We start from the raw sequence: 23,987 nt of genomic DNA on the forward strand, positions 1-23,987 counted from the left end.
TGGACAAGTCACTTAACCTCTCTGAGTCTCACTTTTCTCATCTACCAAAATGAAGGTAAAAGTACCTGCCTTGCAGGGTGGCTGTGATATTTGTAAAATCTGTGGTAGGGACCCTTAACTCTCTGGCATTCCTTTACCTTCAGAAAGACGCTGCCACCAGCTGTACAGTACCTACTTGCAGCCGAAAGTTTCCTTAAAGCTTTTTCTGACCTGGGATGAGGGCAGAGTGAGGATTTTTACTATAAAGATGAGGACAGAGCACAACACAGCCCAGGCCAGCCCCTTGCCTTAGCAGCACCCTGGTTTCCCAGGTTAGGAAACCAGGGTGCTGTGCAATCTAGGACAGTGCCTCTCACACTTCAATGCCGGGGCCAGAACAAGCCCAGAGATGTGGACTTTCTTCCTGCCACTCTAATACAGTAGTCAGACCAGAATATTCCGTAGTCAAGGATGACCTGGTCACATACTCCCTCTTCTGGGAACCAGAACTGTGGAAGAGTGTTGACCTGGAGAGTTGACCTGGGTTAAAGCCATGACTTTTTCCCCAGGAACCTTTAGCCCCTCCGGCTAAAGGGCAGGAGTTGTTGGCTGCCCTTGGTCCAAAGTCCAGGGTTCTGGGCAGAGTTTGTCCAGGGCACATGGTGAAGTGGGTAAAATGTTCATAACTCCTTGTCTCCTTTTGCTAATGGGGTCCGTGGCTCCCCAACCCATGGGAACCAGCCCGGTAAGCTCTGCAGGACACTCGCAGGCCCAGAGTTACTGGGCTGGGCTGCAGCCTTGGTCCAACACATCAGTAGCCAAGGAAACGCCTGGTGGTCTGCTCAGTGCTCAGATATGCAGGTGAATGTGAAACAGTCCCTGCCCTCAGGACCCTGTGTCTTTCTGAGTTTTAGTGCTGTCATCTGCAAAATGGGAGTGTTGGTCCTCACCTGTCGCAGAGTTAGTTGTCCAAGGATGAAATGAGAGACCGAAGTGAGGGAGCCTTGTAAATGCAAAGTGCTGTGAGTGTGGATTCTTGAGGAGTTCACGGGTCAGGGAAGGTTATGGAGGTCATTTCCTTCACAGCCCCTGCTGAGGGCATAGCACCACCCAGAAGGCCCGCCCCTGCATCTGGGAGACTGAGGGGGCGGGGATGTGGGTCTCCTATGTGGGAAATTTCCAGCATGAGAATGACTCAATTCTAGAGATTAGCAGCCTTTGTCTGAAATCAGAGTCAGAGAAGGCTGGGCCCCCACTCTGTGTGTGTGGTGGTGGTGGGGCAGGGGAGGGTGGAAAGTTAGGTTATCTGGGTACTAGTCCTGGCTACCCCATTATCTTGCTTCATGGCCTTGAGCATCTCACTTCCTCTCTGTAAACAATAATCCTTTCCTTTGAAAAAGAGGAGCTGGGCCAGTGGTTTAGAGGAGTATGCGTATGTGTGTTTTTTGCAATCTTTGACAAAGGCGATGGCATGCTTGAGGCTGTTGTTCCAGCATCCTTTCCACCTGGGCAAGAGGAGAGAACGGTGTCCAGTTTAGGGCTCTAGTACTGGATTCTTCAGGGGCCCCTCAAGAATCAGAGTCTAAACTGGCTTTGGGGGCAAGAAGGGGCATCAGCTGCATGTTCCTCAGTGGAGATGGCGAGGTGTACCCTGGGGTGGGGAGGCTGGCATGGTCAATGCGGGCAGTTGCTCCTTCCTCTGGCAATATATCTGTCCTGAAGGAGTCCTCCCCTAGCCCTGGACAGCCCTATTGGTCCCTGGCTCCTTGAGATGAGTTGTGGGTTGCTGTTGGGCTTGGAGGCAACACCGAGCCTGTAGAAAGAGCTAAATGGCCTTACACTTGGGTGTGGGAGGACCTGGGAGAAACAGAATTTCTTAGTTCCATCAGAATCTGTCATCTTTCAAGGATGACATTTTAGGTTACAGCCTCCCCTCTTACCAAGGTTCTGAATAAGAAATGACACGTCCTAAACAGCTCTGCGATTCTGCCAAACCTTTGCTGAAGACATGGACAAGCTTGGGAACATGATACAGTGAGGTGGGTGAGAATGAATGTTTCAGAGCCATCACGCCTGGGCTCTAATCCCAGCTCTGCCACCAACCCACTGCCTGATCTTGGCAAGTGAGCTACTCTGAGCCTTGGGTGCAGCTGACATATAATCGAGAATAAAATATGTATTTGGTAATGTCATGGCCTTCGGTCATGAAAGGACTTACAAACAACTCTTTTCAGAATTTATCGAGAGGGACGATCGTCCTTTCTTCATCAGACAATGAGATTTCGATAGTTCAGCACCCAAAGTGTGCTCTGTTGAAGTGTGAAGAGGTGCCACACAGAGTGTCTAGTGTTGGGCACGAGTTTGGGCAAGGCTTGGGGGTAAGCAAAGGTGGGCAGCTGTGTTCACTGCAGGGCTTTTCAGAACTTTTACTAAGATGCTTTGTGAAACAATATGGGCGAGTGACATGTGCAGTGTTTCCCCAGATTCATTTGACCAAGGAACCCTTTTCCCACAAGCCACACCATGGGACATGTTTGGGGAAGAGTTGTTGTCGAAGGCCTTTTTCTCTCCTGGCACCCAGGAAGCTTCTTTCACCGTCTGATGCTCACCGGAGTAACCACATCCACCAGGATCTTGGTATATTTATACCCCACCCCAACTTTGCAGTGCTGGTTTTCTATTTTCGTTTTGTTGTACATATTTTTTTTTGTGCAGGATGCCTCAGATGCTGTGTGGAAGTAAAGAGGGCGAGGAAGGCATCATCTGGAGATAAAGAGCCCACCCTAGGACCACGGGCAATTCTGAGCACTGAGGAGCTGTGGGCAAGGGCTGGGGTGCAGTTCACTACGGCCATGATTCTGATCACCCCTCAGAAGACCGAAATGAATGCAGCCCCTTGGAAATTCGTTCGAGCTCTGATAATTTCATCCCGAGCGATGAAGAAAGGAGGGCAAGCGCCAGCATGTTTATGTCCTACAAGAACTGTTTAAGAAAGTAAAAGCAACCGTGTACTGGTCACTGCTGACCTCAAAAGTGACATTTCTGCTGTTGTTGCCCTAAGAAAGGCAGAGGCAGTGGGCCATGGACAGGAAGCCACGGCTTTTGATGAGGTGGTCTCGGGTGTGGGTGAGCCAACAGAAGCTTGGGCTATCCTGAGGGCTACATGCCAATGAGAAGCACGTCCCAGAAGCCTGCCTGCAGCTGCGAGGAGCATCCAGGAGCACTGTCACACTGCGTCCCGTCTCCTGGGGGGTGGCGGTGCAGGTGCCTCCACTTCTTTCTTTGATCTCTGAATCCCCAATAAATAGGTCTCTCTACATCTTTCAGTAGACCCGTGTGGGTAAGTGGGAGGGCTGGGAGAGAGTGCCCCTACCCCAACTCCCTTTATTTTTCCAGTGTATTTCAATCTGCAGGGAGCAAACCATCAGTGGGGAGAGAAATCAATTTAGTGTGTCGTGACCAGCATTTTATAACATGAACTAGAATAGACAGTAGTACAATGCTTTGGCTGTAGTAGGGGTTAAGTATTGCTTCATGAAAGAAAGATGGATGGGCATATAGATAGATATGGGGTTGCCGTGTAAAAGGCATTACTGTGGATTGTACTCAGTGATGTCTGGAACACACTGGCTAGCTGATTCCGGGGGCTGGCACCTGTTGGTCAGGGTGCATCTACTTCTTGGGTCTGTCCTGGGCTCTGGGGTCCATTCTCCGGCTGAGTTGTCCCTCCACACCCAGAGAAAAATGTACCCTTAATAAAGGTGCTTGTGATGTGTCTCCCTTTGAGAAAGCCATTTTTGTGTCAATAAGGCCTGCTGGAGGAGAAGGGCATCCCAAATCCTGGCTGATGGGACGTGTCACTGTCAGCGGGGTGTGTCCAGGTGGATCCTGCAGGCTTTGTGAGGAGGAGGAACACTGGGCTTGGAATCCCCAGTTCTGGATCTAATCCTGGTCTGCGACTCACCGCTCAGTAACTCAGGACAAGTGACTTGCCCTCTCTGGGTATCAGTTTACTCATGTACAATGGGAGGTTTGGACCAGGTGATTTCTTTTCTAAGATCTTGTCTTTATAGTTGTTCCAGGGTGACACTGAGAAAATCTGCATCTTGGAAGAACGCACAAAAGGGAAGCAGTGTCGCCCTCAGGCTTCTCCTCCCTGAGGTCCCTGGAAGTAAAGTGTCTAGTCAGCCCAAGGTGCACCAGCTGTGTCTGCAGACCCCGGTGGGGAGATGGCTGATCCCTGGCAGCGCCCAAGGTAAACAATGACAGAGGCAGCTGAGCCTGAGCCTGGTCTCCATGGACAGCATTTATTAGGCGCCATTCTCAGTGTGAAGACAGATAGGCAGGAGGGGCAGAAGGGAGGCCGTGGTAGCCGCAGCCTTTGGGGTCCAGGGGCTGCCCGGGGTGGGGGTGTGGGCGTGGGGGCGTGTCACCCACACGTATTGCATATTCTGTGGCAGTGTGCCCAGGCATAAGGCATTGGGGAAGCAGAAAGGCTGCCTGCAGTGGGAGGGGAGAGGGGAAGCAACACTGGCCTTCCAGTACCCTGGGAAAGACCTGGCCAGAAACCGAGCAGTCTGCCACGCTCGGCTCAGGGCCATTCAGCCTCCTTCCCCACCATCTCCCTGCGACTTTGGTTGTGGCTCCCTCGGGACTGACAGGACAGGACCCTTCGAGGGCAGGGTCACACACAGGACAGAGGCAGCCAGCACTACCCCCCACCCTGACATAAACACAGACAGCACCCCTGGGTCCTGGGCCGTGTGCCCTGCTCTCCTTGGCACGTGGGCAGCCAGTTCCTCCACACTGAGACAGGGCTCACACACATACCAGGCCAGAATTCTCCCCTCCCAGGGTTTCCCAGGCCAGGCATATAGTTGGGGTCGGGCCGAGGTTGATCACCCTGTGCACCCCCCTGCCCCTCTCTCCGGCTTTCCTGAATGCCAGTGCTAAGGAGCTGAAATGGGAACAGCATGGGAGGGTGATACTGAGAGGGGAATGGCCCCTCACTTATCCCCTGATGCTGTCTCGAGTCATGGTACCAGCTCTAGCTCTTTGCCCCACAGTGTAGCCTAGGGTCTCATGTCCATCAGCTGCTCTCCATCTGGGCTTCTGGGTTGCAGGTGGGGTAGGCAGTGGGCACACTAGGTCCAAGCCCCCCACCTGGGAGGGGTGTTTCTTGATGCACGTGGGACACAGGCACCAACACTGGCTGTGGGGTCAGGGATAATGTCCTAGTAGGGTGTGCCTGCCATCTCTCCAGGCTGCTCTGCCCAATTCTCAAACTTCTAGAGCCTCAGCTCCTGGCCTTTGTGCATGAGACCCCTCCTTGCTCAATGTGGTCGGAGGACTTCCCTATTTGTAAGCAGAGTCCTACCCTGCCTCGCGGGTGCATTCAGAGCCCTGCCTTCAGGCCATGCGGAGTAGAGGCTGAGTCCCAGCACTGGCTCAGTCCTGGGCTCTGGGTCTGGTGAGGACCCAGATGCCCACGCAATGCCAGTGTACAAGGCAGGAGCTTTGCTTTCAAGAGCAGGCAGAAGAGTCAGAAGGAAAGAGCACCCAGGCTGGGAGCAAGCAACCTGGGTTATTGTTCCCCTTTGCCTTTGCTATCTGTGTCACCTTGGGCAAGTCAAGTCACCTGTCTGGGTCTCATTGTCATTTGTATACTGGGGATGAGAGCTCCCACCCTGGTGACCCAACCGAAGTATTGTGAGAATCAAATGACGAGTAGTTAGGAAAGGGTTTCCAGAGGCTAAGACCCATTCCATAGTTGTCAGAGTTGGTCATTGTCAGCAGTGGCTGAGGTGACAAGTATGAAGTTTTCCGTTGATTCCAAGGGCAGTGTCTGGAAGGCTGGACTCCATCTGCCCCCTCTGAGACTATGACTGGAGGCCAGCTAGCTCTCACCTGCCAGCAGGGCCACTTTGCGGACTGGAGGGTCACTGCCTTCTCCGGCCCTTCTCTGCCCCTCCTACAGCCTGTCTGTCCTCGCCTCTGCCTGCCCGCCCTCGGGGGACTAGCTTTAGGGACTGCTGGGTTTCCACTTTCTCCATAACTGCAAAGCCATGCAAAACAACACAGAAGGTCCTGGGAGGTTGGGAGACACAGCTGGGGATAAGGAAGGGGAGTGGACCGAGTGGGGGTGACCTGGACAAAGACACCCTGGCTTTTGAAGCCAAGGGAAGGTGGGAGACCTGGAAAGACGGAGGTATAAATAGAGATGCAAACGTACACGGAACACGAAGTCCCCTCTGGATGGGGGGTGGGGGTCTGGGTACCAACTGGGCCTCTGAGGACTGGGAAGCTCCTTAGATTTCCTAAGGGATGGGAGGCTCCCAGCTTCTGCCTTCCCTCCCTGCTACCCTCCGCCCCAAGTTTCACATTTCTCGGAATTTGCAGGGCGCAGATGGGGGCTCCAGGGGTCCTCAGAGCCCCGCTCCTGCCGGCTGGTGCGAGCAGGCACAGTCGGAGATGGGGAGGCTGGGGAAGGGTAGTGAGGGGTGTGTGGGGCGCCCCACGGGCTAAAGGCGGCTGGGGCGAACCCCTCGACAACCCCGGCAGCTCCTCCGGGCGGGAACCCCGCCCTGCGCGCGCTCCCAGGTGCTCCAGGGCCCGCCGGGCGTTCACACGGAGCTCCTGCGCTTCATGAGGCCGCGGAAGGCGGACAGGCTGTGCAGGCCCGTGGACACGGAGCTGATGGCAGAGCGCTGCGCCCCGCTGCACAGGCAGCGGTGCGAGGGAGTGTCGCTGTAGCGGCCGCCCCCTCCCGGCGACGAGTGGCTCTGCTCCACGCACGTGTCGGACGTGGAGAGGTCCCGCGGGATGATCATAGGGATGGAGTACTGCAGCTTCTCGCGGCTCTTGTACCAGAGGCACGAGCACATGGACTGGAAGTGCAGCACCTCGGCGTAGACGTTGCGGAAGCCGCCGCCGCCGCCGCCGCCGCCGCCGCCGCCCGCCGCCGTGGACGAGGCAGTGTCGGTGGTGTGCGCGCTGCCGCCGGCGCCGCCGCCACTGCCGCAGCCCCCGCCCGCCTGCCCGTTGCGCGTGAGCAGCGCGCGGTGCTCGGCGTCGCGCTTCTCATCCTCCGCGTTCATGGTCATGAAGCGCAGCACCACGAGGTTGAGGAAGGCGCCGATGACCGTGAGCCCTGTGAGGATGTAGACGAAGCTGAAGGCCACATACTGCGGCTGCGTCTGCAGCGCTTGGTCCTTCTGCAGCGCCACGTAGTCGCCGAAGCCGATGGTAGTGAGCGTGATGAAGCAGTAGTAGTAGGCCTGGAAGAAGGTCCAGTGCTCGTAGTAGGAGAAGGCTGCGGCGCCGATGCACAGCGTGCTGATGCACGAGAAGAAGCCGATGAGCACCATGTTGGCCATGGACACATCGGCGCGCCGCATGCCCAGGCCCCTCTTGGCGCGGTGCAGCAGGTACCTCACGAAGGTGTTGATGCGCTCGCCCAGGCTCTGGAACATGACCAGCGTGAGCGGGATGCCCAGCAGCGCGTAGAACATGCAAAACACCTTGCCGCCATCTGTGCTGGGCGCTGCATGGCCGTAGCCTGGGGGAATGTGGGGGGAAGAGAGCACACACTATGGGGTCGCCCTTCCGGAAACCCTCCTCCCTTCCCCCTTCCCTGCTCTTCGCCTTGTAGAGTCTGGCCTCTCCTTCATTCTAGCTGAAGAGAAGACGGCACACAGTTGTGAGCATATCCTTGTCCCCACCCACTGTGCTAGTTCCTTATTGACGCTTTCTCCTTTACTCTTGTGATGACTCGATAGGGTAGGAAGGAAAGCAGGAGGAAACAGGGAGGGTTAAGTGACTTTCTCAAGGTCACACAGTCCGGAAGCAGAGCAACCTGTATTTGAACTGTTTGCTTCAGAGACCTGACCTGTTTTCTCTACCTAGAGAGGGGGCTGACCCGTGGGGCTGTTAGGAACTTTGTCCAGAGGCAGAGGGATGGTTTCGAGGGCACTGGCAAGTCAGTTGGGATACCTGGGTTCCAGTTCAGTGCTTATGAGCTTTGGATCTGTTCTTTGTCGTCTCTGGGCCTCAGTTTCCTTGATTCTAAGGGAGAAGGTTGGACTGAATGGGTTCTGACATTCTGTCATTCAGTGTGGAGGGAGGGAAACTGAGGCATGGATGGCTCCTTGATGACTTCCCTGTTGCCAGCCAAAGCAAATGGGGACCTCCACTCTCCCTGAGGCCACTGGCCTACTAGTGTCAGAGAAGGAGAAAGGAGATGGCACCCCCCGCCCCGCTGGACAAATTAGTGCCCCAGAGTCCTCATTAGTCTGGACCTCAGGATTATCCTCTGTGCCTGACCCCAAAGGTGGGTCTGTCCTCATGGGGAGGTGGCATTGACCCTGTTAAACAGGAGCCCCGGTGTTACTATCACCAGCCAGACGATCCCAACCCCTGTCTCCCCCTGCTCCCCGCCGCCCCAAGCCAGGAGTCAGGCAGAGGCAAAGCCTCTGTCTGAGCCAATCATCAGATGGCCTTAAGTCACGAGTTCTGCCTGGAGACAAGGAGGGGAAAGGACCCTGGATGGGAACTCAGAAGCCCTAGGCACAAGTTCTGGCAGTGTCACTGGTGGCTGCGTGACCTTGGACAAATGACTCCCCATCTCCGAGCATGTTTCCTCATTTGTAAAATGGGGCCTACTGGTCCTTGCCCTGCTTCCTTCACTGGGCTGTTAAGATATTTATTACTTTCATTAATAGGATTCTTATAATAAAATAATGCTGGCAGGCTTTCCAATTTTTCCTCCTTTCTAAGCCTTATCAAAACTTAAGCAAATGTTACTTCTTCCATGTAATTGCCCTGGATTCTTCACAGCTGGAAGTGATCTCTGCTTTGCGTGGTACTGAGAATGTTTAGTTTTGGACTCCAGGGCCAGTGTTACCTCTGCCCCCCAGCTCTGTCCCCCAGGACTCCCAACTACATATGTGCAGATAAACACAAGGTTGGGGTGGTAGGGTAGGCACTGCTGGACCTTATCATCTTCCTTTCTAGTTATTCCCTCCTCATTGCCAGCCATGCCATGGAGTATACCCAAAACACATTTGATGACTGAATGGCAGGGCAGGATACTGTGTGCTTTGGTGTCTGAATTCAAATCCCGACTCTGCCATGAACCGTGTTCTTTTAAACTTCTCTGAGCCTTAGTTTCCACATCTGTAAATGGGGTTAATAAGTAGCACCTGCCTCACAAGGCTTTTGGGGAGAAATAAGTGAGATCATACATTTAATGCACTTAGCCTACAGCTTGGTACATATCAAATGCTCAATAACAGCTCATTATGATGAGTAATTAGTGAAGTACCAGATTGCCCTCACATTTCCAAGAGAGCAGCCGGGCTGGGGGGCAGCTCAGTTCCAGTAAAGTTGGCATCTCTGTCAGCCTAAGGCCATTTGGTTCTTAAAGCTCAGAGAAGTCTGGGGACAGCTGCTTAGAGTGTGTGAGGCTGCGGGCTGCCCTTAGAATGGGCTTCCCTGGCTACCGCCACAGCAGCTAGCTGGTGATTGTGCCAGGAGTCTGGACAGCTGAGCTGGTGAGCCACCCTGCCTGGCTCGTCCATGCCTCAGCAGGGTGAGAACAGATTGTGCCCGCCAGCTCAGCCATGGCAGCCAGACCACAAGTCACCTCGACAGCTGGGCAGGCCCTGAGCCAGAGTTGCTTCTCATTCTGTCCTTCCCTGTCCCCCAAACCAGCACTACACAGGATGTTGGGGAGGGCATGGCACTGTGGATAGGGCTAAACAAGGATCGGGTAGCATGGGCCTGGGCCCAGCCCCTCCCTCCCCAAGTTCACATATGTTGGCTGTGTGACCTTGGGCAAATCCATCTCCTTCTCTGGACTTTTCTTGCCTCTGGGGGCGTTGAATTACAGCTGTTAATCCCACCTGGCTGCCAGCCACACCTGCCATCAGGGGTAAAAGATGAAAGTACTTCAGAACCTATGCAGTTTGTGACCGAAGCAGTGGTGACAGCAGCCGTGATGGGATCTCACAGGGGAAAGTTGGCCTGACATTGCAGTCCTGGGGGCAAGAGCAACCTCTGTGGGGTCAGGCAGCCTATCCCACCCACCATGAGGGAAAAGGACCCCCTCTTGCCACCACCACTACCTCCCCCCGTTATTGTTCATGGGTTGTGACTTCTCCTGGCCCACCATCCTTTAGAAAGACCCAGTGCCCACCTGCCTAGAAGCCTCACTGCCCATTGCGGACTGCCTGCAAAGCCCTCCAGTTTCGGGGGGGCTCTCCCCAGTCTGAAAACAGCCCGTGTCCCAGCTTCTCCAGTGCTTTCCTCACACCGTCCTCCTCCCTGCCTCTGCCTGCCCAGGTCCTGAGCGCCCTCATGCTTTCCCTGTCTCCCAGCCAGAACTGAAATCTCCTTTCCTTCCCCACCTCTTGTTGAATTTAGTGGTTTTCAAAGCAAGCGACATATCCAGGTTTAACCAAAGGCTCTTATCAGGCCAGAGCTTCATGCCCCACTATAGCCATTGTCCTGTCCAGGGTGGCCCCAGCCTGGACATGCCTTACCCTTGGGGTCAGATGCCCCCCAGGACCCATCCTCACTTCCTATCATAGGCTGAGGCTTAAGGTCTTATCCTTCAGGTATATTTTTAACTGTAACTCTCAAAAACTTTCTACGAGGTCATTATTATGACTCTCTCCATTTTATATTTGGAGCAATAAAGGCTAGAGAGACCTCGTGAGTTGGCCAAGGCCACTGGGACTTTCTGACTCATTGCTAATTCTGATATCTCAGAGCCAATTTATCACCCAGGAAGGGTGACCAGAATGGGAAACTGAGGCCCTGAGAGGGGAGCATTCCACTTGGAGCCTCATTCTTGGGCACTGCCCTGAGCTGTACATGGCAGGACTAGCAATAGGAGCGCGACGCCCAGGGAATCAGATGCTTCTCCAAGTATCGGGCCCAGGGTCAGCATGTGCCTGCCCCTTCGCCCATTCCATTGTCACTAGGTGAAAGGACAAGGGAGCTATGAGGACCTGCTGACGTGGGCGCCCAGCTTGGAGGGACGCCAGCTGGGGTGGAGCCACTCCCAGGGGACCATAGAACTTCTGGGAAGTAATTGGGAGTTTGGCAAGTCCTTTCTGCCTGCCAGCAGGCCTGCTGCCTGCCTGGTCCTTGCCCACGTCAAGCTGGAGTTTATGAGGGAAGGAAAGGCAAAAGGTGGTCCCCATCTTCTCCCTCCTCTCTAGCACTGTGTCTCTGGGTGAGGGGTTCCATCTGTCCTTGTGCGTCACTGATATATATGAGGCTGTGCCCTGACCGATTCTCTGAGGATCCTCCTTCACAGTATCCGAGGGACTGACCAGCCGGAACTCATACCCTGACCATGAGATTCTAGCCACTGCTTCTCAGAGCACTGACCAGGGCTGTCCCGGCCCCTCCTCTCCCAACTGCCCTTTCCGAATCCACCAGACACTTAAAGGTTCTCAGAGCCAGATAGGCCCTTAGTGATCATAGGGCCCAGTGCTTATGTTGTACAGATGAGAAAATGGAGGCCCAGAGAGGGAAAGTGACCTTCTCTAGGTCACACAGCTAGTGAATAGCAGAGCCAGGACTATAACTATGGACACTCAGTTCCAAAATCCATGCCCTTTTCTCTGCCCTCTGGCTCAGTATGACAAAGGTTGACCTGTTCACTCAACCTTCCTGCATGGGAGCAACTGAGCTAAGAGAAGGCCTTAGAACCTGGCTGGAGGCATAGAAAGCACCTGAGGAAGCTAGGTGATTGGACATAAAAATTAATTATAAATACTTTGAGACAACAGGAAAAATAAGAGGTGAGTCGAGAACCTTTGGGTCATTTCTTCTATTCTCCTTTTGACATCACTAAGGAGCTAAGAAACTGGCTGAAACTCTGCCTTCCAGGGAGATGCAGAGAGTTGGGGGTCCAGCCGTACCTCTTAGTGGACTTTCTCTCCTTGTGGCCTATTCTAGTCAAAGCATGAGTCTTAGCCCTTGGTAATGGCCTTGGCTGAACTGGGCTCAGCTGCCTGTTTCCCACTGACTTCACATGCTTGCCGGCCTGAGTGCTTGACCTTATATCCCTGGTCTGGCTGGCCTCAAAGCCAGAACACTGGCCACAGCCTTGGATGGAGGCAGGAGATCGGGGGAGCACAGCCACTGGAGCCAAAGAGCTTTCAACTTTGGCCAAATTACTTAATCTTCCAAGTGCCTCAGTTTCTTCATCTATAAAATGAGAATAGTAATATACTTACCTCATAGAGGTGGTGTGGGGGATTTGATGAGTTAGTAGACTTAGAATGCTTAGGACCTTGAGATCAATAAATATTAATCATTAGTATGAATATTTTGGGGAACATCTAGATTAGATGGTCTTTAATGTTCCTTTTGGCATCACCATTCTATGATCAGTGTTTCCCAAAGTTAATTTCCTGGAATATCAGTTCCACGGACTGTTAATAACTGTTGGATGAGAAAAGGGTTGCTTGGTTAAATTAAATTGGAGGACGGCTGAATTTAACAAGATTTGTTATCATTTGATTTCAGTGTCATGTTATCAGAGCCATACACGTGTTAACGTGCAAAGTCAATCAAAGTTGGGAGAATGCGCTGTTTACTCATTCATTCGACCTTCCAACGCTTTTTTCCCAATGTATATTGCTGGACACGTGTTTTCTGGAGCTTAGTTTGGGAAACGCTCCTCTGCAGCATTTCAAGAACTCTAAGGTTTGTCTTCCAAGACTTTGGGATTCTCTGATGTCCTGTCTCTGGTTGGCTTAGCCCTCTTGTAGGTTAGAAACACACAACCCTTGGCAATGCCTGGCTGTGATCTGTTTCCTGGTTCCCTGTAGACCTAGTTATCTAATGTAAATATGGGCACTGGCTGGGCTAATGTTTGCCCTGAGGGAAGATGGATGAGTGACCGGTGCCCAAAGGCTGTGAAGTCTGGGCCAAGCTGGCCTCATACAAAGCTGGACATGGGGCGGGGCCTGGCCTCAGGTTGTTGTCTGGGCCTGGTGGGGCAGCCAGAGAAGAGTCGGGGCTCAAGTGAGATAGAGGCAGCTCCAGGGGCCTGGCTGAAAACAGGGCCTGAGGCTGGGCCTGAGGCTCAGGGCCACTCAGAAAGGCCCAACAAGGACCCTGCCTCCTCACAGACAGGGAACAACCTCTTTGGTCTGGAGATGGCAGCAGTGTGGAGCCAGGAAGTGGGACAGGAGGCTCGCAGGAGCCTAATTGGTGTGTTAAAGGAGATGAGGTGGAAAGAAGCTGGCAGCAGTGCCCAGGCCTTTGGGAGGGAGGGGAGAGGCTGCCTGGGTTGGTGGACTTGGGGAGAAGTGCAGGCCTTCCCCTCCATCCTGTAGAGTTCGGCTCAGATACCACCTTTTCCAAGAAGGATTCCTTCTGGGATCCTTCCCAGAGCTGGAGGGGCCTCTCCCTCTGCCTGGCTCAAAGGCCTGGTACTTGTGCACTCACATCTGCAGAATTTTACTGGGCTCTGAGCTCCCGGAGGGCCAGCAAGTCCCCTCAGTATCCTGCACAAGGCCTGGCGGTAGCAGCTGCTCAGAAAATGCTCTTCAACCCAGACAGTCCTGAAATCTGGGGTGCAGAGAGGAGAAACCCTCCCTTACACCCCAGCGGGGGAAGGGGAGGCGGCCTTGGTAGAGGGCCTTTAGTGACTCATATCTCCTGCCCTCCCTGTGGCCCCTAGGCCCCTGCAAAAGGAGGTCAGCTTCAGGGCCTCCGAAGGAATCCCCTCTGCCCGGGGCCTGGCTAAGGCCCATGCCAGCCCTGGGAAACCATCATGGCCTCATGGACCTGGGCTGGGGGAGGGACCAGTACACAGAACTGGGTCTGGAGTTTGTCCCTTCCAGGCCAGAGCTCCCAGGAAGGACAGCTCTGAGGCATAGCACCCTCCCTCCCTCCACCCTGCCCCTTCCAAGGCCTCTCTTCCCATTTTCCTGGCTCCTCTTTCAATCTCCTACTCCCTACCAGCAGGTTCGCTCTTTACCCCTGCTTTCCTCCCAGGCTTGGCAGTGGAGGCCCATTGCTTCCTCTTCTCTTTCTTCGAGCTCTCTACCATCTACAGGTGCCCCTATTACTCGAATTCAGGGTCCTCTGGTAGAAGACAGCCCCCACCACTCCCATCCCCCACCTTCCGCAGGCCCTCGAGATCAGGGGGGAGCTGAGGGGGAGGGTGCTGGTGTCATGGAAAATCCCTGCGGCAGCCAAGGTCAGTGTTTGCAGACACAGCCTGGCCTGGAGCCAGGCCTGCCTCTCTGGCCAGCTCCCTCCAGCCTATCCCAGAGGCTGGCTTTGCACAAGGGCCCTCAGAGGCACCCCAGGGCTGCTCTGGGTACCTGGGACCAGGGGCTGCAGGGGCAATCAATTCTGGAGTGTGGGAGACTATGTAGTTCAACTCACTCATTTTATAGAGGGGTACACTGAGGCCCAGAAGCGGGCAGGACCGGCCCTAATAGCGAATCAGTGACAGAGCCTGGACTGGAATCCAAGGCCCTCTGTCTTTGCTCTGTCCTCCCTGCAGAAAGGGGCATAAAATCTGTTCTGAAAGGCCAAGGAATGGTGAAGGCTGTTATAAACTTCCATTAAATCAAAGACTAGCTTGAGGTTGGGCTAGACTTGAGGCTGGTGATGGGGCCAGAATAAGTAGACCCAGATGATCAACCTTGGTCCTTGACCTCAAAATACTTTCCTTCTGAAAATGAATCAGATGAAACTTCTCAGTAAAAGCATTTTGAAAAACCTCACTGCGTACAAAGAAGAGGTCATTATTACACAAATTATGTAAGTCAGTGGCAACAGTGGGAAATGTTTTAGGAAGAATTTAAGACAGGGGCTGTAGTTAGGCTAGAGGTGGAGAACTTCAGCTGGAGTATCAGGAAGGGCTTCGCGGAGGAGGTAGCCTTTACTCTGAGCTCTGAAGGATGGATGGGAAATGCAAGGTTCTGACAGAGAGGAGCTGCTGAAGCAAAGACACAATGCTAGTGTTAGGGACAGAGAAAATAGACCTGTCTGAGACTAGTGGGCATTCTCACAGATGAGGAGCAGGGGTGACCGGCATGCTCTCTCATGCAGGCAGCTTCATGATACGCATCAGGAACCTTAGATATGTGTCAACCCGCTGACCTTGCAATGCCATTTCTAGAAATCTCTGCTGGGAAAATAACCAGAGATTGGAACAAAGATTTATGAACAAGAATGTTTATAGCAGCATTTTCATTGTGAAAAATTGTAAACAATCCAAATGTTCACTGATAGGCTTGGGTTAAACATATTAAGGTATATTTACGTGTTGGAATATTGTGCAGCCATTAAAGTGCCGTGTTTAAGGAGTCTCTTAATTACGTAGAAAACTACCATAGAATGTTAAATAAAAAAGGTAGGATAGAATTTATTTATGTATAATGAAATCCCACACTAAACATATCAATATAAAAAAATGTATCCATACACACATGCAGAAAGAGAAACTGGGAGGAAATATACTAAATAGCTCATAGGGTTTGTCTTTGAATTATGGGCTCATAATTAATTTTAATTTTCTTTTATATATTTTATATTTTCTACAAAAATCAGTTCATTTTTTATAAGTAGAAAGTGGTGAATATTATAACACTAACAACGACAAAATTTCTGGTTTTCTTGGAGCAGAAAGTTCACTAGGGTAGTGAAGGGTAGATAAGGTGGGCAAGGGTTAAAATGTGAAGCGCTTTGAAGGGTAGGCACAGGAATTCAAATCTTGACTTGAGGGCAATGAGGAGCCACTGATGGCTCCTGAGCAGGGGACCGACATGCCAAAGAGGTGTCGAGCAGGACTTTCCTGGCATGCTTGTGAGGGGCTTGGAGGTGGGAGATGGGGCAGGAGGATTCATTAGGAGGCCTCTGCATGATCCGTTGTCAAGTGCTCAGTAGTGTACTGAGTTCAGGGAGGGGAGGGGAGGGGAGGGGAGGGGGAGGAACGGAGGAGAGGGAAGGGAGGAAAGAGTAGATGCACAATATGTAAGATGTTCTTGCCTCTGTGGGTTTAAACTGAATCTCCATTAGGGCAGGGAATTTTGTCTCTTTTGTTACTGCTCTATTTCCCATGCCTAGAAGGCAGCTTGGTACATAGTTGGCATTTGATAAATCTATGTTGAATGGGTGAATTAGGAAGAGAAGCATCAAAGATGAGCATGAGGGTCGAACGGGATGGAGACAGGGAAGATGGACAGAGTGCGAGGCCCAGAGCAGGTAGTGTCACAGAACAAGGCAGCAACCCAGGTGTCTTGGCCAGAGAACTGACTTGGGTCCTATGGAGTCTGTTCTAGACTAGCCACTGTACCAGGTGGCCATGGCCCAGGCCCATGGCCTTCCTGCATCCTTACGAACAACAGGATAGGACATGTGTGAGTTCGGAACTTCTAATAGATTGGATCTGGTGGGGTTCGAATTACATGAATCCACCAGGGACAGCTGGCATTGAGGAAAGAATTCTACAGAACACTTTAAAGTGTACTTGGCCATCTCAGCAGATCGCCAGAGATACCCAGTCTTCGTCCTCTGTGTGCTTCTTGAAAGGCTGCGTCTGAAACTTTGACATCTCGCTGGTCTGAGTCCTACACTTACACTTTCTGGCGCTTCCTGTTTCGCCCATGGAGAAGTGAGTAGATGTTGGCATCCCGTTGTCAGACTTCCCCCGAAAGGGCTGCAAGAAGTCCTGCTGGGTCATGGAGGCAACAGTGGGCAGTCCAGGTGTTCCCTGTTGTCTGCATTAGGTGTCCTTGAGCTGAGCATGCCCAGAGCCTGACTGCCTGAAATCTCGCCCTGTGGGCGGTGTTATAGGGGTGGGGCAGGGCTCCAAGGGACAAGGGTGCACAGAGTTAAAGTGCACCTAACCAGGAGTCGGAGACCTGGCTCCTATCCCAGCTCTGCCACTACCTTGCTGTAGAAGAAGAGTTGGCAAACTTCTTTCTATAAAGGACCAGATAGTAAATATTTTAGGTTTTTCATAGCCCATTTGGTTTCTTGCTATTTAGCTCTGACATTCTATCAAGAAAGCAGCCATGAACGATATGCAAATAAATGAGCATGGCCGTGCTCCAATAAAACTATATTTATAAAAACAGGTGGTGGGCCAAATTTGGTCCATGGGCCCTAGTTTGCTGAGCCTGCTCAGGGCCTCTGTTAAGGCATGTCAGTTCCCTGAGCCTGTTTTCCTTACCTATCAAATGGAAAGTTAGACTAGAAAGTTATTTCTTTTCTGACAAGTTATATTTTAGGATTTAATAAATCACTAGTTCCTATTCCATGTACTGTGCCCAGGCCCAGAAGGAAAGGGGGAGTTTTAAGCAGGGTCTGGAGCCCAAAGCTGCATGTGGTTTTGGTATCCACAACTCTCTGGAGAGCCATGGCTGCATTTCCATGTTTCTGGACACCGCTCAGGCCTTTTTTCTCCTCTTGATGGGCTTCTACACCTTCATCAAAGCCCATCTCAAAAGTCACCCCTTGCTGTGAAGCCTTCCCTGATCTCAGCCACCTAAACAATCAGTGTTCCTGGAGTCCTTTGTCCATCACTCACCATGCTTCAAACATGAATCCACTCAGCTAGCAGATGTATTTGAGTCCTTAACATGTTCAATGCTTTAAGTTCTAGAATAATAATAATAATAATAATAATAATAATTCTTGTATTTCACTTGTGTCATTGCAAAGCAATTTCAATTCTATACATTCTATTGTTTGAGCTTACACGGCAGTCCTGTAGGTGTTATTATTATTATTATTGACTATTATTATTATTTTATAGATGTGGAAACTGAGGCTTGGAGATGTAAAGTGTTTTATCTCAGGCCATAAATGCTAGAAGCAAACTTGAAATCCCAAGGCAGTTCTCTTTCCACTGCAGGCTTCCACAGGGATGGGGGTCAGAGACTGGGGTCTGGTTCTATCTGTGTCACTATGTGATCATAGGTAAGACCCCCGCCTTCTCTGGGCCTGGAGTTCCTCCTTTGGGAAATGAAGAGGCTGGAGGAGATATTCTTTAGGCTCAGCGATGTTCCATGGCAGCGGTCCCCAACCTTTCTGGCACCAGGGACCAGTGCTCCTTTGAGAATCTAATATCTGATGATCTGAGGTGGAGCTGAGGCGGTGATGCCAGCGCTGGGGAGCGGCTGCAAATACAGATGAAGCTTTGCTTGCTCTTGCCACTCACCTCCTGCTGTGTGGGCTGCTTCCTAACAAGCCACAGGTCTGAGGCCCAGGGATTGGGGGCCCCGGTTCTATAGTTCTGGGAGTTCAGAGGGGCCATGTTCCCTAACCCACAAACGGGAGAAAGCACTAGTCTCAGTGGGACTGTTGGGTCCCCAAAGCAATGGCACTGAGCCTTTGGGTGCACATTAGGCCCATGAGTCCTTGCAGAGCTGTCCCAGTTGGCACTGAACAGATGCTGTGGATGGGTGAGAACCCCTGGTCCTGGGAGCGGGTCGGGGAGGGGGGTGGGTGGTGCTGGAGCTGGGCTGGCCTGGTTAGCACTGCTCTGAGTAACATCCCCCCCAGATGAAGCAGATGGACAGCCAGAGTCAGCTCTTCAGAGACTTAAAATCATGTTCCCTCCACCCCGCTTCCAAACAGCCTCCCAGCACAGAAGCCACATGGAGTCAAGGGGGAGATGGCTACTGGTCCCCGCCTGAGTCTTCCAGGGCCAAGATAGGCCAGGGCATTCAAGAAGTCTTGTTGGTCCCCAGGTTCTCCCTGCTGACTGCTGAGCCCTGAGGGGCCCCCAATCCTACCCCCTACCCCCATCTAGCCCTGGAGACCAGTCTCCTGGGATGCTGAGTCTTTGCTTCTTTTTGCTTCTTAAGCTACTTCTTCCTTCCCTCATCCTTCTTGCTTCCTCTCTCCCTCTTCTTTCTTGTCTCATTTTGTCCTCCGAGTCTCCTTCTGGGCTCTGAGGACAGGCATGGTGTCCTGTCCTCTCAGCAGCTCAGGGCCTGACCTACAGTAGCTAATAGTAATGGTGGCGGTAGTGGAAGTAATGTGGTAATAATAGAGTTAGTGGTAAATAATAAAGCTCACGTTTATTGAGCATTTGCATGCCAGGCATTGTACTAAGTGCTTTAGACACATTATTTCATTTACTCTTCACAAAAACTTTATGAGATAGATATTATCTCCATTTGACAGATGAGAAAACTGAGGCACAGAAAGTTTCCGTATTCATTCAAGACTGCACAGCTCGTGAGTGGCTGAGTCAGGTACAAAGGCAAGCCTGTCACCTTGGGAGGCCTAACCAGTGTTAGTTGATTAGAGGCCACATCCTGGACGGCAGGTGCCCTGGTTTTCCAGCTGAGGAGACTGAGCCAAGTGGCGGGGTGACTTGGACAAGGCCACACAGGCATATGGCAGAGCCATTCCTGCCTAGGGAGAGTCATGCTTTCTTTTCACCATTTCTCAGTGGCCTTCAGGGCCTCTGGACTGGGGTCAGGGGTCGGGGTCCATGGCCCATCTGAGTGGGACCTTCATGAATTGCTCTTTTTAAGTCCACTCTGGGAAAGTTGTGGTGCGGAGAGGCAGGTAGGCAGCTCATCCTCTGTCTGTCAAAGCAAGTGACTTCTGTAGCTAAGATTCTTCCCCCTTCCCACCCAGGCCCTTCTCCCCAGAGGCTTGGCCTGACAATATACTGCGTCTCCACAGAAGACGCCCTCCACCTGCCTGAGCCAGCCCTGGAAGAGGGGGTGTGGCATCCAGGAGGCTGAGGGGCAGCAGGGGTCCCAGGGAGGCTGTGGCACTTGGCTGGTCTCAAGAATATTGACTGGAATATCGACAAAATGAAAATGGCTTCATTCCCTCTTAGCTTGTCTTAATTAACTAATTGAGCAAACATTTCTTAAGCACCTACTACTTTGTGCCAGGCACTTGACTAAGTGCTGGGAGAGGATGCAGAGACAAGGATGGCACAGTCCGTGCCCTTCGGAAAAGAGACAAGCGAGCAGGTAGGTGAGAGAAGACTGTCCCTTAAGTAAAGCGTTGCCCCAAGATGTGCTGAGTTTGTGTCCGAGGGGCCACTCCTTGACGGTGGGACTATGGGTACCCAGTAAACAGAAAGAGTCGGAGGGCATAGCAACCTTGCCAATGCTCCTGTGGCTGGGAGCATGGCATGCTCTCCCTTGATGGCCTCCAAAGATGGCTCTAGGTACCTGGAGCATTGTTCAGAGTGGATGTGAACGCCTGGCTGGTGCGCAGGGCTGCTTGGCACCAGAAATTGGATTAAGGTCACTGTCCAAGGCCATACTCTCTTTTCCCTTTCTTCTTCTTTTTAACCATTTACTATATTTTTAAGTGAACTTTTTATTTTAGAACAATTTTAGGTTTACAGAATTATTGCGAAGACCTTCCTTCCTTTTTTCAAACACTCGTCGCTTCCCCTGTGTTGATGGATTGCTGGTTGCTGCGTTCCTGTCTCCATCCCGACTGCCTTCTCCCAAGAGGACTTCCTCCTGCCCTGGCCCTTCCAGCTTCCCCATCTCACAACTCTCCACACAGCATCCATCTCTGCCACTCACTTGGCCTCTCTTGGCAGATGCCGCCTGGCACATTTACCCATCTCGTTATGCGCAGCGATGCCTCGGCAAGCAAAACTCCTTTTAGTCAAGCCGGCCTCGCGCAGAATGAGGCAGGGGGCTGGCTGGTCTGGGCTGATGCTGGACACTGGACAAGGCTTTTGGGAGGTGGTCAGGTCCCAGACCTAGTCCCCTGGGTGGGGACTTGCCTCCTGATCTCCTCTCTGTGCAGCGGGGTCTAGGGTGGCTGGTGGGAACGGGGAGGGGCTAGGGTGTAAGAAGAAGGAAGGGGAGAGAAAGGGAGGGTGCTCACAGGCCAGAACAGAGCCTGTGCTTCCTCTGCTCTTGGTGTCTCTACTGATAATGGCGACAGTATCAGGCAATCCAGAGACCTTTGCATCCACTTCCTCTAATCCTCACCATGACCTTCAAGGTGGGCATTATTAGCCGAATTTTGATGAGGAAACCGAGACTGCTTGCCCAAGGTCAGACCAATAAAAATTGACAAAGCAAAGATTCAACCTGGATCTTTTGATCTTCAAGTCCAGGTGCTTTCAGGTCCCCCTAGGACTATGCACTTTGTTAATAGAGCATGGTGTCCAGTAGGCCATCATCCTAGGACCACTGTAAACCTCTAGGGCAGGATCTAGATTCTAGAGTCTTGGTGTTCTGCATATAGTGGATGTTCAAACTATGTGAGGAGATGGTGTCCTGATGGTGTCCCTTTAAAAACCCTCTCTCTGAGCCCCTCCCTTGCATTCTGCTAGGCTGATGAACCCAGAGGTCGATGGCCAGTCTTTTCTGTCTCAGGGAGCAGCTCCCTGGAGGTCTCTTTGAAGATTCCTGGGATGTGTAAATATGGCTCTGAGCCAGACTGAGCAGGTGAGAACAGGGAAGCTGGAGGGCGGGGCCTCAGGGCCCTGAGGGAGGCCACTGTCTGTGGTAGATGTGTCTAGGGTGCCTGCCTTCTCCCTTTCTCTTTGAAGCTGTCCTTCCTGCAACGACCCTAGTTAAGGGTGGGCCTTGACAGCTCCTTTGTACCTGGGACCCTGGCCAGGGCCACAGAGGACCAGGGTGGGCTGCCTGATCTAAGAGACCCAGGCTATCGGCTGCACTGAGCCAATCAGGTTGTCTCTCCCAGGGGCTGAGAAGCTGGTCAGCTTTGGGGAACTGAGCTGCAGGGTTACAAAGAGTTCAGGTCCTAGCTGGGAGCAAGGTGAGCCAAGTCACATGCAAGTCAGTGTCATGAGGGAAGAGAAGCCAGAGAGATTGGCAACAGCAGAGGCAGGAATGGTGTGGCCTGAGAGAGCACAAGGGAGTGGCCTGGGCTTCCTACTGCTGGCTTTTGACACTGGCTAAGCGGTGCCCTTTCTTTTCCAAAGTCCCTTTTACTTGCACTTGCCTAAGGGGACATCACCCCGGCTAAACTCCACCTACTCTAGATGGAGGTGCTGGACTGCCAGCACTGCATTTTAGGTGCGCCCACAAGGTGAGCAGCGCAGCAGAAGGGCCCTGGCTGGTTTGGGGGATTCACGTGGACGCTGCACTCTACAGTGTTTAGGAGCATTCCCGTTGATCCTCACAGCAGCCCTTGTGGTCCTCTGGGAGGTGGTGGTCTCCATTCGACATGTGAGGACAGTGGAGCCTGGAAATGTTGGTGTCTCACCCAGGTTTGTAGCTCTAGAACTGGACCTGGGACTAGTTATGCTTCTCCCATAATCCACACTGTCTTTCTAATCCCCTATCTAACTAGGTAGCTAGGCGGCTCTGGGGTTAGAAATACAGTGTGTCAAGTACCTAGTATAAGACCTGGCACGTGGAGGGTCTCAGGAAGTAGGAGCTGTTATTAATTTTGTTATCTTTTTAAGCACAGCATTGAGCTGCCACTCACCACACAGAAGCCTTCCTTAATTACCCACATGTACACAGTACTGTCTGGGAGTTTCCTGGTTCAGCACATAGGCTGGCCATCCACAGCCTGACCCACCCCCTACCTTGCCTTCTCTCTCCTGACTCCTCCAACACTTTTGGTCCCCTCTGTTCCAAGGGTTCTGTGCACCTGCCTCACCTCTGAGCACTTTTCCTCATGTCGCTGGGGCTGCCTGGAGTTCCTTCCACCTCTTCTGCCCTCCCAGGAAAGCTTCAGGGCTGCCTCTTCTGGCACATCTTCCCCTGTCCCTTCACTGGAAGAATAGCACCTTCTGCTCTTGCCACTCTCTGCTAGGTGTTAGGCTTTGCATGGAGGTGGCTCTCTCTTCCACTGGCCCACCCTGCCCAGTATCCATGGTGGATTTCTAGCAGATGCATGAAACCAGTCTTGATGAATGGGTTGGTTTTGGTGGGCAGGCGTTGGAGCTTGTGCGGTCCCTGTGGGCCCCTGTCTCCATCATCTACTTCCCCCCACTCTCCTTTCTGGTCATGGCTAGTGGCCCAGACAGCTCTGAGCTGGCAGGCAATTTGGCAGCAGATGCCAGGAGATGTGAAGGAGGCTTTTCTTAGGCTCAGTACCCTCCCCAGGGCTCAGGAGCTCAGATGGTTGGCATCGTGCCCAGCAGGAGAGGGACTCCAGACAACAGGGACTTTAGCCTGGAGGCAGCTGCCAGGACCTTCTTTCCCTCTGAGCCAGCCTGCAGGTGTGGTGTCCCCACTGCCCACCACACATGCTCACTCCAACACCCCACAAAACCCCCAGGGTGGCCTCTTGGCATGACTTCATCCACCATCCAGGGCAGAGAGTGTAAGAACCAGATGAGACGCATCCGGGGAAGCAAGAAAGTCTGCACCTCAATAAAGGGAGAGGACCCCCTACAACAGGACCTGGCCTCTGGGCCCTGCTGTTCCTTCAAGTTCCACTCCATTAGGGATCTTAAAAAGCCACCAAATCCAGCCCCTTCCCCCGCCAGGCCCAATGGACCTGAGAGATTTGTCTCAGAGTCTAAGATCCCACCACTCTCCATGGAAACACACTTCACTCAACTCTACATTCCGTCTGTCGGAAATGCGCCTTAGGGCAAAATGAAATGACCGAGGCTCAGGTGATTCTTGTTCAGCCTCTCTTCGGTGGAGACAGCAAGCAGCTGTCCCCAACCTTGGGGACGCTGCCCTTCACACAGAGACATGGAGGCAGACACTCATCCCCCTGCCTGCCTCTTGCTGCCTGACTCACCCTGGGCTTGCCACCCTTTTCTGACCTCTGATTTCCTGGCCCTTTCAATTATCTCTGCCGCTCCACCCACCTTCCAAGCCCTCCATCCGCACTGCTGTTCACAGTCCAGAATCGGATGAGAGACTGGCTAGGCCAGGGTATAATAGGAGAATGACTTCACGGCTCCTATGGCCTATAGAGGCTGCCTATTTATGCATTGGTGTCCTGAGTTTGCTTTTTGTGGTGGTGCCAAGAGCTCCAAGCTGGGCACTGTCCCCAGTCTTAAAGATTTGAGGCCAATACTGAGAAGA

The 23,987-nt window shown here is 52.6% G+C and overlaps 1 protein-coding gene across 1 annotated transcript in view; it reads right to left on the reverse strand.

Moving 5' to 3' along the window:
• Nucleotides 1–4,258: 4,258 nt before the first annotated feature.
• KCNK3 (potassium two pore domain channel subfamily K member 3) overlaps nucleotides 4,259–23,987 on the reverse strand; it is a 37,769-nt gene continuing 18,040 nt past the window's right edge. Inside the window, exon 2 of the mRNA XM_039887608.1 lies at nucleotides 4,259–7,537. Coding sequence (XP_039743542.1) covers nucleotides 6,603–7,537 — 935 coding nt within the window. The 3' untranslated portion in view covers nucleotides 4,259–6,602. The remainder of the gene's footprint in view (nucleotides 7,538–23,987) is intronic.

The sequence above is a fragment of the Pteropus medius genome, unplaced genomic scaffold, assembly GCF_902729225.1.
Source record: "Pteropus medius unplaced genomic scaffold, Ma_sr-lr_union100, whole genome shotgun sequence".
NCBI lineage: Eukaryota > Metazoa > Chordata > Mammalia > Chiroptera > Pteropodidae > Pteropus > Pteropus medius.